At 54.0% G+C, this 12,662-nt stretch overlaps 6 protein-coding genes across 6 annotated transcripts; 2 read left to right on the top strand and 4 right to left on the bottom strand.

The window, feature by feature from the left end:
* Window positions 1–187: 187 nt before the first annotated feature.
* On the bottom strand, window positions 188–983 carry N7482_008593 (C6 zinc finger domain-containing protein; the record flags this gene model as incomplete). Its single annotated transcript, XM_056690717.1, has 2 exons — window positions 188–409; window positions 492–983. The coding sequence occupies 2 exons, from the start codon at window positions 981–983 to the stop codon at window positions 188–190; spliced, it is 714 nt and encodes a 237-aa protein (XP_056540482.1).
* A 1,135-nt stretch (window positions 984–2,118) lies between these two features.
* N7482_008592 (putative DNA 3'-phosphatase Tpp1) lies at window positions 2,119–3,854 on the bottom strand (the record flags this gene model as incomplete). Its single annotated transcript, XM_056690716.1, has 8 exons — window positions 2,119–2,306; window positions 2,351–2,500; window positions 2,587–2,647; window positions 2,703–2,845; window positions 2,953–3,080; window positions 3,135–3,440; window positions 3,503–3,615; window positions 3,696–3,854. Coding segments are annotated over 8 exons (1,248 nt in total), but the record flags the coding sequence as incomplete, so codon positions are not given.
* A 583-nt stretch (window positions 3,855–4,437) lies between these two features.
* On the bottom strand, window positions 4,438–5,370 carry N7482_008591 (mediator of RNA polymerase II transcription subunit 18; the record flags this gene model as incomplete). The annotated part of the gene is made up of 2 exons (XM_056690715.1): window positions 4,438–4,759; window positions 4,823–5,370. 2 exons carry the CDS (start codon window positions 5,368–5,370, stop codon window positions 4,438–4,440), a joined length of 870 nt encoding a protein of 289 aa, XP_056540480.1.
* A 1,347-nt stretch (window positions 5,371–6,717) lies between these two features.
* Window positions 6,718–7,156, top strand: N7482_008590 (alpha-ketoglutarate dehydrogenase subunit KGD4; the record flags this gene model as incomplete). The annotated part of the gene is made up of 2 exons (XM_056690714.1): window positions 6,718–6,793; window positions 6,873–7,156. 2 exons carry the CDS (start codon window positions 6,718–6,720, stop codon window positions 7,154–7,156), a joined length of 360 nt encoding a protein of 119 aa, XP_056540479.1.
* Window positions 7,157–7,949: 793 nt separating this feature from the next.
* On the top strand, window positions 7,950–10,223 carry N7482_008589 (RUS1 family protein; the record flags this gene model as incomplete). Its single annotated transcript, XM_056690713.1, has 6 exons — window positions 7,950–8,179; window positions 8,329–8,448; window positions 8,511–8,716; window positions 8,793–9,133; window positions 9,223–9,267; window positions 9,336–10,223. The coding sequence occupies 6 exons, from the start codon at window positions 7,950–7,952 to the stop codon at window positions 10,221–10,223; spliced, it is 1,830 nt and encodes a 609-aa protein (XP_056540478.1).
* Window positions 10,224–11,304: 1,081 nt separating this feature from the next.
* N7482_008588 (regulator of G-protein signaling domain-containing protein) lies at window positions 11,305–12,369 on the bottom strand (the record flags this gene model as incomplete). The annotated part of the gene is made up of 1 exon (XM_056690712.1): window positions 11,305–12,369. The coding sequence occupies one exon, from the start codon at window positions 12,367–12,369 to the stop codon at window positions 11,305–11,307; it is 1,065 nt and encodes a 354-aa protein (XP_056540477.1).
* Between the last annotated feature and the right edge of the window lie 293 nt (window positions 12,370–12,662).

Genomic DNA, 12,662 nt, shown 5'->3' with positions numbered 1-12,662 from the left:
GACTCGTATCGCCCATAATAGTATGAGCGTTGTAGCACTCCCGAGATCAGCAAAGTGATAAACTACTGGGAAGGAATTGGCGAGGATTTCGGCCTCAGATGAAATATCCATTTGGGAGGGTACCGGCCAATACAGTGGATCTGTCGTGGCCTGTTGCATTTCGTAGAATATCGTATCCACCATCTCATCAATTTGCCAGCATTTCATGAATCAATTCATAAGATACGTCGGCTTGTTCCTCTGGGCTGAGATAGTGCAGTAGATGCACGCGTTGGAGAATTTCGGGGGCCTGTGCGAGGCAATCCACAACCTGGCTGAAGAAAGTCTTTGGTGTCTTTTCCCAGGGCTGATTCATCCAAGAAGAGTCAGACAGAAAACTTGTAGTGCAGCGCTCTAAGGCGTACAAAATCTAAGATCCATATTAGTAAGTGATGGGAAAGTGGATTTCAAGTGTCGTCAGAAACCACCTTGGGCGCCATCCGAAGACGTACCCCTGGAATTCGGACCCCAAGAAATAATTCATGGCCAGCACCCGAAGAGTGCGCATTGACGCCACGGGCTTGAACTAAAGCAAGAAGCCCCTCACAATGGCTGAAATATTCATCGGACCCGCCACTAGGACATTCCAAGGCCTCATAAAGACTCAAGGCCATACAGGCAGCAAGCGTCCCGTCATCGCGCACGAGATGGCGATTTCGCAAAGCACATTGCAACTGTTGAAGCCCCTGGGTGTAGAGATTATGGCTCCCTCGGATCAATGCAGGATTCTGAAACCTGTGCCCAATTGCCAAGGCCGCAACTGCCGCGCTTGAGGCTTCCAGAGCCTTCACTTCCGTTGGCAGTTCTGCTAGCACTGCTATCCACGATCGACAAGCCGACGAAGACCATTGGGTCGGAAAGCAATGTACAACAAAGGCCAGAATCAAATTATGGCGTTCGTTACGTCTCTGCATCATCCCAAAGGCCGTGCCTGTCTCGGTCATGGAGTGAGCCACCTCCCTAGCTTGGACTCGAGTAAAAAGCTGCTGACCAAAGAAGGTGGACGAAACTTTTGGGGGTCCCACCGGAACTCGTGAGAGCGCGGAGTCTGCTTCCTGTTCGGAGGGGGAAGACCGGAGAAAGACATGTTTCTTCTTGGCTGCGGGCTGCACCAATACGAAGACTCTCTTCCTCTGATACCCAGCGCACACTCGATTTGACCGAGTGCACTGCGTACAAGCTGGTTTTTGCTGATCACACTAGCTTTAGGATCAGTGGCTTGTCCACGAAGCAGACAAGATAGAGCTCGATATCTACCGCAATTTTTCGTTCTCGGCAGGTATTACAACCCTTCGATTTTCCCGCTACTCCAACCATAGCGCATCAATTCAAACAAAGGTTCCAGGTGTATTAGCGACGAAATCGAGGTGAACATATTATCCTTGTAATATAGTTATTGTCAAGGCACGGGGGCTTGAAACTTGGTGGGGACGAAAACAAGCTAAGGGGGAGGCGAGTTGGCATGGGGGGAGATATTCAATGCTGGAGAGTCCTTGAAGGGCCCACAGGCGGCACTGGTCTTAATCGGGCCATAATTTGCGTGCTATTGATGAGGCTGAGTCCCTGAGGTGGAAGGAGCATAGTGGATGACTCAAGTCCAGTGGATCCCAACCATCGAGCCTTTTACAAAGGGCCCTAACCCAAAGGGGCGTTGATCTTGCGAGCTTATCCACCTTGAGTATACCGGAGCCCCAAGATTCCAACGTAAAAGACGCCCTAGAGACAACCTCGAAGAAAACACAGCCACCTTCTCTGCATATATCTTGCCACGGGCTTTATGATCCCTAGTTGGAGAAGCAGGAAGGCTGATAGGGCACACACAATTGCTGGGTATTCGTCCGTGGAAGAACTGTAAGGCCATTTGATGGTCACGGGCTGAAATATGTAGTAGATATTGACTTCAATATAATGGTTTGTATATAGAATATGAAGCGTTCAAGTCCGATGCAATACGAAGACATAGTATGCAGTGTTGAAATGAGATATACTACAGTAGCACCCCTTTCGAGATGGGAGTGGGGAGGCTAAGGACTATGAGATGCATGCCCAGAAAACTAACCGTGACTCGCATTGAGCCCTTCAGGTCCAATACTGGCCCCACAACTTACTCTCCTCTTCGGTCCCCTTAAATTGGAACTTCACAGGTATGATATCCTCAAAGCCCTCGTCGAGAGTAGGCGCCTGGTACCTGCGCGCATAGTCTCCAAATGCGATTCCAGGGAGAGATTGTCTGGCTTCTGGGTTCTGTTGGAATGAGAGTATTAGTACTAGATCCACTAGCCGTACAGTATGGGAAGAATAGGAGCGTCACATGCCAATTCCTTGTTGGAGGCTCGGACAGCGTTATTGTGCTTGCACAACTCGGGCGGGGAGAGGAAGTGAATGCAGCGGATGGGTACGTTGAGCTCTTTGGCTAGTTCTAGCCAGAAGGCCCGGGTCTCTTGATTTGCGTTCGTGTTGTCTGCAAGGCGATTTGGTCAGTACGCAGCGAAATGTAGTGGGAGCTGGGCTGGAGCCCAGAGCGGGCAACCGTCAAGTAAGACTGACCGACGACTACGGATTTCTTGGCCTCGAGGTGCTCGCGGGCTACTTTGAGGCATTTCGGGCGCTGGGCGAGTCAATAACTAGACTTGTTATTTCCTGAGGAAGTCGTGGATACGTACTGATTTAAGGATATCTTGATTCACTCGTTCGTACCCTAGCGGCTCCAGGTTGTTCCAGAAATAGGTTGATTTGCCAGAGCCTGGGCTGCCACAAAAGATAACAAGCTCCAGAGGATGCTTGCGGGCGAACGGTTTGGGGACTGCTGTGAAGATATAGTTATTAGGTGATGATCGCAGATAAAGCTCTTGCCGCAGAGGCTGGGGAGTGACTGGCGTATTTGGCTAGCCATGGACTAAGCCGGTCACTTACCTGGCGAATCTGACTCTGATTTGATGTATGAAGCCGGGTCAAAGATCCCGGGGACTTCTTCCAGGGGCTGACCAAGGAAGAACTCCTCAGGTGTCTTAAATGTCATGCCAGCATTCATCGCGAACCCACTAAATCCACAGTCAGATCATGCGCCAATGTGAAGTCTCAGCACAACAACTTACCGATCCACAGCGGAGTGGTCTCCCGGCCGCCCTGCGGCATCGCCAACAAAGAATGAACCCTTAAGATCCACGCCCAATACGTCAAGATCGTAGTCATCCTGGAACTCACGCCACATGCCCAGACGAGGCTTTCGGTACTCCGGATCGGTAGTAGCAGCGTACACAGTCATGGGAATTTCCAATTGAGTCATGACGGCCGTCATTTTTTCTTTGAAGTTTGCCAAGCTCTTCGATTCACTGTTTCCGTGCTTGATATCTTTCTGAATCTTGATCATTTTCTGGTTCGAGAAGATCGCGATTTGGAAACTGGAAACGATAAGTCGTCAGCGTTGCGGCCGGTTCTGTCAGGTCTATAGTATAGAACGCACCCCTCCGAATGGAGCTCGCGGAGCTTCCTTGGAACCGTCGGATCCCACCACTGCCAATCTTTCGGAGATCTGGGGAAGGTATTTCCCGATATAGTCTTGATTAACGTTGAATCCTGAGCGCCATTCGGTCAGCGCAACCCGTTGGTATCACCAACGCTGCAGGGCAGTCCCAAATAAGGTGACAGTCACGCACCAAATCAAAGGATGCTATCCTGCGGGCCTGCTCTGATGCTGCCGATATACTCTTCGCAGGAACATACTTCCCAATGATCAGACTGGTGCCCAGAACCCGCCAAGTGATAGGCTCCGGCTTCTTTTGTGAAGCGGGTGTGAAAAAGGTCGCGACCGATTGCTCTGCGAGTACCGAGTCAGATCCATCCGGCTCAATTCAGAAATCATAGTGCCGGGCCTCACTGGTAATAGTTGACTCGACCTTCCGCCGGAGCGGAGGCGGGGAAATTGCTCGAGTAGGGGAGGCAGCCCGCTTGGCTCCCCCCCTCGGCCATTCTGAGAGTTCGGGTGAGGGAAAACGTCTTGCTAATGGTCTGATTCGAATGCGGAGGTGGTGTTTCTGGCTTGGAGGGGCGTTGGCGGCGTTGGCGGCAGTTTAAGGTGATTGGGACCACTCGGAGAAGCTGACGCGCCGAAACGCGCTGAAGCTTCACGAAGTCACATGGTCGACCGCCCAAAGGGGCAATTCGAAGTTACTACATCAACTAAATTCTAAAGAGGGACAGAATGGCCAGAGCAGTGGGTTCAGTCAACTGTTTGTGGGATTCTTTCTTCCTTCCATACTATTGAGTGCCGCTATAATGCCTTCGGGTTTTTTTTTTAAATGCTCTATCAAGACCAAACTGGCTGGAGGCTGCCTCTCCGGGTATCCATGACAGCCGACTAGAATACGCCCTGGTAGGGCTGATACGGAGTACATGATTCTACTTCGCTCGTGTATCCAAAGACAGACGGTCTGCCTGCTCCAGACGAACCGCCGACTTGAGTTGTTCCCGCAGCCCAAACAGATGCTGGGAGGCCGTCTTCATGGTCTCTTGATTAGTCCCATCTTGAACGGTAATTGACGCCTGCAGTACATAGCTGCCGGTCTTCTCCAATGGTTCCATGTCCTTGAGGGCAGTCAGATTTCGCCGAGGCTCCCGGGGCTCATTGTCACTAGAGGGATAGTGCAACACGCGGTGTAGGAAGATGACTATGTCATTGTGGATGAAGATATCGCCCTCGACCAGATATTCGGTCACAAAGCTGGGACGATCAAATTAGCTCGGCGATCATAAGATCGATTATCGGAGTAAGTACGCCACTCACCCGTAGCCCCACGCATTCATGGATGGCACGATGTCTCCGCGCGGCAGGGCAGCACTGGCCATCACGCGCGTGGTGATGGCCGACCGGGTGGCTGCCTCGGGAATGTCCCGGAATTCAAGCCTCCAGGGCTGCTGCTCATAGTCATAGGCAGAGGCTTCACCATCAGGAACAGCGGCATTGGGCACTGGGGCGGGCGGCTTGGATTCGTCCGTCCCCGCCATTGGGGTATCGGGGTCCGGCGCAGGCACGGACGTGGACATGGACGTGGACGCAGGCCCCAACTCCTTCTCCGAAACGGGGCCGACGACCTGCGTGTAGAACATGCTACCATTGAGCATCTTGTTCACACGTTGCAGGTCGCCCGACTGCTGCAGATCCTGGCTTCCGCCCACGCGCCCGGTGATCAGACCTGGCTTGCGGTAGGCTTTGAAGATGAGCCGACGCTCTATGGCGTGGCGAGGCTGCATGGCCGTCAGCCCAGCCAGCTGCTGGAGGAGTTCATGATGCTGGTGGACTGGAACCGAGGCGAATAGGAGAAGCTCGTGCATCTTAGGCAGGCCAGCACCGAGCACCGAGCACGACTGGGGAGTTTGATGGGTGCGGGTGAAGCCGGGATGTGTTAGTCAGGGTCCAAGCTTCGAGTGGCGCGATCCACGCTTATCAAAGAAAGGTCCAATGATTATGTGTGTCGGGAATTGGGTAATGAATAGTCCCCGTCTGGAGTGGGTTTCTGCGCTTGTGCCTGCCCCTAAGGCCGAGTTTTGCACATTCACCAGAGTCTCGACCGAGGGATCGTGCAAGAGCCTGCTGCAGTGACACCACTTCCCTAAACCTTAGGTGCCTTCCTCATGCAAAATGGGATTTTTGGAGTTTCCCTTAAGGGACGGGAAGGAATGTGTACGTTTGTCAGCGGAGCGAGTCGTGAAACCAGTAGTGTAGTCCCATCCACTCTTCCGTAGGTGGTTTGCGGGGCCCAGCTGGGGAGATCCGATCAATGGTGCGCAACCCTATAAGGAGAAAGAATGAAAGGATGGAATCGTGGCCAGGGCCAGAGGGTGATTGGTGCGCGAGATAGCTGCCACAAAGGGCAAGCAGATCCTCCGGGCGTGAAAAATTGGGGAAGCTTCACCGGAGTTGCAGGAAGGGAAAGGATCGGAGATATCGAGGGCGGGCTGCAGGGGCGGAAAATGGACGGGAATAAGGGAGTTACGACATCATCAGAAATAGGAGCTCGGTCCACCGAGGAGGGACATGTGGCATGCTTCAGACGTGCGGGGGAGGAGAAAGAGGAGGAGCGATCAGTCAGATGGTGTTTCCCGCGGCGCCGCCTTCCAATGAAGATGGTCAGCCCAGACAGCCTCAAAAGGCGCCGGCCGCGAGGAGGATGGTGTGACCCATTCTGCGGTGTAGAAGCGGGTGAATAATCCAACAACCCAAGCCATCATACTCAGTCCTCATAGTACGGAGTCCTCATACGGAGTCCTCAGAGTACTGCTAATGCTCTGAAGTACACTGTAAACTTCCTCCCACAGGAACCCGCAGAAAAGTCGGCTGGTCGGCGCCAAGTGGTCGGATCGTCCCAAAGCGGTAACGCTCCCAGCACTTACCCTTCTTATCTTCGCGTCCTGCCCTCCTTCTGTTCTTCTCCAACCACTCGGCCCCTCGACTCCCACTCTCATCACTCCAAACACTCGTCCTCCCAAGACCCCCGAAGCTACCCAGCTCGATTTCAATACCCAATTTGCAACCCATCTCTCTCTCCAGTCCGCGCTCTCTTTGCGACTGGGTCGGTTCGGATACTACCGGACCCGTTGGATTTCGCACACTGCCCCCGTGAACGTGAATTCGGCCCTTAACAACCACCTTTTTCCTCAACCACACTCACTCCCATCACAATGCGTGCTACTATCTCCCTGTACAATGCCGCCCGGACTCCCCTGATCCGCTTCGTCGGCAAGCGGTCCGTCCCCAGTATGTGAAATTCTTCCCTCCCGGAGGAGCTGCGGCGCCAATGCCAGTTCACCCCCAAAGCTAACAACCCAACCCATAGAGTCCGTTGACCACACTCCTCGTGTGCACCCCGCCTCCCCAGCCGGTGCCCTCCCCGACTCCTTCGCTGCCTACCGCGCCAAGGCTCAGCAGCACGGCCCTCTCGGCCGCGCCCAGTTCAGCAGCGGCATCGGCTCCCAACCCGGCTCTGCTCTGGGCCCCATCCGCCCCCAGTCAGGCGAATTCTTCGACCGCGCCGAGCTGCCTGCTCGTTTCGGCCGTCTGCCCTGGAGCGCGGCAGAGATCGAGGCCGTTGAGACCGGCGGTGCGAGCATGCTCGCGTAAGCCTTTTGCCGGCAGAGATTTCTGTCTCGGTTTTTTTTCTTTCTTCTCCTTGAATCTACATATACCATGAGCGACGGGGTACGATTCATCTCATGATAGAAGTTGTGTGGGGGGCAGGTCTATGATACGCTGCTGGTGTCAATGGCTTCGCCAACGGCAATTGGCACCAGTTATTTGATCTCGATTACGGGCATTACGGGCGTCTGTGGAACCGGACGCTGGGGATGATAGTTAGCTCGACGCTGCAGTTGAACTACGGCGATCACTCATTGGTGCTTTCCCGAGCTATAGTCATCTCCCTGGCCAATGATCCGATATGCGCCGAAACCACTCTTCGCTGTTTTGGCACGGGATCGTTTCATGTTGCCCTCTCTTGAACCCATTGGCTTCACCTCGGTTTTTTTCTTCTTCTTCTCGCGAACCTGGCGCTGGTGGGTGTCTTCTGGGTGTTCTATTCCTTTCTACTTTCCAGCGCAACATACAGCTCCCCAAAAGCAGTGCGATTTCTCTTTTTCTTTTTCTATAGAATCCGGACGCCGGATTTCTGGTGTGGACTCGTGTGCTTGGAGACCATTCCTTTTGGTGGTTTCACTGTGACATATTCAGCTCTGGGAGCAACTTGTTTGAATGAACAAAATCCTCTTCCACTATTTTCAATGTCCCGTATATTCTCGTATATCTTGTAGTGCTGTAGTCGGTGTATGATGTTCCCCGCACGTGCCTCTCCGACCTCCCTAGCTTCGACATTCGTACATTGTAGTCACCTCGACATCCTCGACGACACCACTCCAGCATGGTTTCCAACATTGAAACCCGATTAACCTTTCGGGAGACGGATGAGGCGGACAAGCCCATTGCCACCTTTGTGTTTTCGGAGCAGGATGCGCCTTCGAAGGGGACTGCGTCCATTGTGGGCAGGGTGGATGTGATGGTAAGCGACATCTCATTTTCAGCTTGCGTTTCCGATGCAGAACTGGCGGATGTTCAATCCAAATGGGCATTCTCATGGGCATCATACAAAGTGTACGTTGTGCCAAAGCAATTGATGTGCAAATTCATTACTCGATCATGCTGGAACTGCCACATTGCTTCAACGACATGTCTCATATCGGGCCACCTTGCGCAACGCTAAATGACCACAACAACACAATTGGTCTGATATTAACCTAAAGCATGAAACAGAATGAATCGATTGATTCCTCTTCGTGGTCCACCAGACCCATCATCACTTATCTGAGCGACGTCTTTTTGCCCTCTGGGTATCCGCAAAGTGTGAGCGATGACTATCTACCGTAAGTGCACAGGCATACACCACTGACTGTGGGATAATGTTCTTATCTGACACCAGCGCTAGGTATCAAATTTTTGTAAGTCAATTGGTGCGCGAAGCTTCTATATCGCAAAAGCCAACATCTACATTGGGTCGTCCCTCGACTTTCTGGGTTCAATCACAGACCGCACAGGTGCTAACTCAGGTCCCTCGCTCCTCCAAACAGGATTCCCTCCAAGCATTCTGCAGCTCAATAGCTGGCCTCCTCTCCTCCCGTGCCGTTCTACAAGGTACGCTATGCCGTATCAAAGAGCGCCACCTACGTCCCCCCAAAATAGGAATAATTCCAATACTAACCAGACCTAGGAGTCGGCGTCGGCAACGCGGACGCCTCCCCAACCTCGGCACTCCTCTTACACATCCTGCAAGACACATCGGGCCGTATCGCAACGATTCTTTTCGCGCACCGCGTCGGCACAGCCCTCGAGCCGGAATGCAAGACCTACCGGCTCGCTGCAGACGTGTTCAACGATGTTGCCATGATCCTAGACTGTCTGTCGCCGATGGTGCCGGCGGGAGCCATGCGCGTCTCAATTCTCAGCACGGCGGGAGTGCTGCGCGCGCTCTGCGGTGTTGCGGGTGGGAGCTCGAAGGCCAGTTTGAGCGCGCATTTTGCGAAGTGGGGAAATTTGGCGGAGCTTAATGCTGTATGTTGGAAGTCCCATAGTTTTGTTTTCTTCTGCGACTCGACCACTCAAATTGTGGTGGGATGGGGGCGTGACTAACACTTGGATAGAAAGACTCGTCGCAAGAGACGGTTATCTCGTTGGTGGGCATGCTGGTAAGATAATCTTGTTTTGTTTATACTGAAGATGAGTAGTCAGAATGCTTAACCAAAGCGGGATATAGGTTGGCTCCGTCGTTGTCTCACACGTCACAAGCTTCACCACAACTTGGGCAGCCCTATTGACCCTGCTCGCCTTACATCTCAGCCTGAATTATGCCGCCGTCCGTGCCGTCCAAATGACGAGCCTAAACCGCCAACGGGCAAATATCGTCTTCTCAGCGCTCTTCGACTCCGACGCAGATATAATTTTACACCCAGACACCCTATACCTCCAAATCCCCGCCAAGCCGAGCTCAAAAACAAGATCCAGGGCCCAAATAAGCCGTTCTCACCCCTCAACCTGGGTTATCCTCAGCCCGGCCCAAGTAGCCTCTCAAGAACGCATCTTCCACCGCGACGGCGCCTTACAATGGCTATCCACATCCACCTCCCCCACCGCCACCAAGAACTCACCCCAAGATCTCGGCAGCGCCGAAATAGGCATCTCGCTCGCATCATTCTTCACCTACGCCCGCCACCAGCCGTCCCACGACACTACGAGCACCGCCTTCCGAACGCCGATCCCAATGGCGCAACTAACAGCCCTCTTCACGCACGAGTCATACCTCCTCTTCCTGTTCCCGACATCCAGCAAGTGGCACGCGTCCATCCTCCTGAAGAAAGGGTGCAGCGTGCGCGCGCAGTTGAAAGGCTGGGCACATGCGCTCCTCGCAGCGCGTGTTCTGTCTAGTGTTCCTTCGGCCGGGCATAGTCAGGCCCAAGCTCAAGGCCAAAGTCAATCTCGGCCTAAGACGAGCCAGGAAGTGTTCGAGGTTGTGGCGCGTGTGCTAGATGTTTTGAATGAGGGGGGCCGGTTTGAGGGGTATGTAGATGCCCTGGAGGGGGGAGGATGGGAGGTTGATGTTGGGGCGATGGAGACGAGAGGAGGGCGGAGGGTAGATTGTAATTAGCGGAGGGTTGGTATGGCGGGAGATATATGGCACTTGCTATTCGAGGAACGCAGGCCTCGTCTTACCACGTAGACAAGATGTGCTCCTCGTTCGTTGTATGGACCTGCTAGCTCGCAGTGCACATAGCCCTAGGTGAGGACGGCGGCATCATACATCATACATCATGCGTCCATTCAACTCTTCCTGTCTCTTCATTACATCCTGCACCCAGCCCAAACCAGGTCCAAGGGGTTCTCATCGGCAATGGAGATCGCTTCTACTCCTACAGTACTCTCTCCATTTTACAGGTTACAGGTTACTACAGGTTACAGTCAACCAAGTCAATCGGGGTATCAAGTCTATTGAACCAAAAGCACCATCCTATCGTAGCAAGCTATCGACACAGATCCGCCATGCAAATGCAGGAGAGTGAAGAGCGTGACCAAGGAAGCACCGGAAATGAAAAGAAAAAGAACGCCGCCCATCCTATCGGTCACACGACCAACAGGCCTTTTAACGGTCTATATGACAGGAACCAAGTAGCAATGTGGTGCTCCGTTTCCGGCCCATGCGAACCAGCTAGTGGTGCGTACCGTACCACTAGCGCAGGTGGTTGGGAAGGACCAGAAGAAGAGAGGGAAAAAAAAAAAAAAAAAAAAAAAAAAAAGGAAAGGAAAGGTTAAGGCAAGGCATGAAATGCGCAATGCTCGCTCGGAGACATTGACAACGCAAACAACAGGACAAAAGTGAACTGAACCGTCAAGAGAAAAAAAAACAACGCCGGGTTCGTATGCTTTGGATGCATCGTGCTCTTATACACCGCCAATGAACGCTAACAGAATAGATTCGGATCAGGTCGGGTCATGTGAGATGCGTTTCAAATGATGAGAGATGAGATGAGAGGAAACATGGTGGGGTGGAGCATCGATGAGAAGATGCGCTAGTGATAGCAAGGATGAGGAATATATCGAGTCCTTGAGAGGAAAGTAATAACCAAAATCGGTAGGAGCGGGTCATGTCGTGATCAGTGATGGTATGATAAAAGTCGTAGTCGGCACCAGCAGGTGTCCGACAAGTGCGGCAAAATGAGCACTTTTGTGTTTTAGTCGTCCAGGCCCAGAATCTTTGGGTCCCGCGTAGCGCCTCCACTGCCGGGTCCGGGCCGCTTCTTGAAGCCCAGCTTCATGCCCATCTTCTTCCAGGGATTGTCGGTGCGCAGCTTCGGGCTGTGCAGGGCTGGATGCGGCTCGTTGGTGGGTGGCGTCGTTGGCGGGGTCATCGGCTCCTCGGCGGTCGGGCTGGACTGCGGGCTTGAGTCGTCGGTCAGCGCGACCGAGGCCGACTCGCCGGATGTGCTCAGCAGGGCGCCTGAGCCGCGCTTACCGGAGCCAGAGGCCGCGCTGAGTGAGTCGTTGGAGCGGCTGACGGACGCGAGATCCTTGGTGGAGGATTGTGGGGAGGTGCGGTTGGTGCGGGAGCGGGCGCGGTTCATGGGGTGCTCATCGAGAGAGGTGCTTGACAGGTTCATATTGTCGTCGGGGCTGAAAGGCGGTCCGCTCTGGGCCGGCATGGAGGGCGAGGTGGCGTGGCTGTTGAGAAAGGGCAGGAAGATGGACTCCTCCATCAGGTCGTGGATGCGTTTGACGGCGGAATCGAGGATGTCCGGGGTGGGCGGGGTGATCACGTCGCGGTAGCGGAGGAGGGCATCGCGAACCTCGCTGGACAAGTTGATCTCGCGCGGGGCGCCGGGCAAGATGTACGCCATGATCAGCCGCTGCCAGAGCATGCGCAGGTGTTGCGACTCCGGGGTGTGTGGGTCGGCGAGGCCGTTGGGGCCGAGGCGGGCCGCCAAGGCATCGTAGGTGTCACGGTAGCGGTTGGCCTCCATGGTAAACTCCAGCGTCTCGAGGCAATGATTCTGCGAGAGGTAGGCCATGAAGGCGGACAGGGTGTAGGGCGGGGCGGCCGTGTTGGCCAGAACCTCGTTGAGGGTCGGGCGCATGGGGCAGAAGGCTCCCGTCGAGACGGCCAGGCTGACGGGGCGGGAGCCGGACGAATCCATGTCCTCGTCGGAATCACTGTCCGAGGAGGTGGGGGACAATTCGGGAGTGGTTGATGGGGAGAAGTTCCAGAAGAAAGCGGGTGCCAGAGACTTCTTGGTGAGCATCGCGTAGAGCGTGCGGCGAGGTCCGTGGAACTTCGTTCGTTTTCTCACCGGCCCTCCCCTGGGTGCTGGACGAGGCTCCAGCTTGGACCGGAGAGAGACAGATGGAGTTATTGGGAGACAAAGCGGCACGAGAATCCCATGGGGGAGAGAAGACGAATGTAGAGGGGGAGGTAAGAAAATTAGGAGGTGGATAGGGAGGAGAGAGAGAGAGAGAGCGTGTGTAGGAAGAAGAGTATGGAGGTGAAGATAACGCAGAAGCGCCCAGAGAGGCGAGGGAATGATGGAATCGATAT

This window comes from Penicillium canariense (assembly GCF_028826845.1).
Source record: "Penicillium canariense strain IBT 26290 chromosome Unknown utg000006l_segment0_segment0, whole genome shotgun sequence".
Taxonomy (NCBI): domain Eukaryota; kingdom Fungi; phylum Ascomycota; class Eurotiomycetes; order Eurotiales; family Aspergillaceae; genus Penicillium; species Penicillium canariense.
Note: the sequence above shows the minus strand (reverse complement) of the source record. Positions and strands in the feature narration are given on the sequence as shown.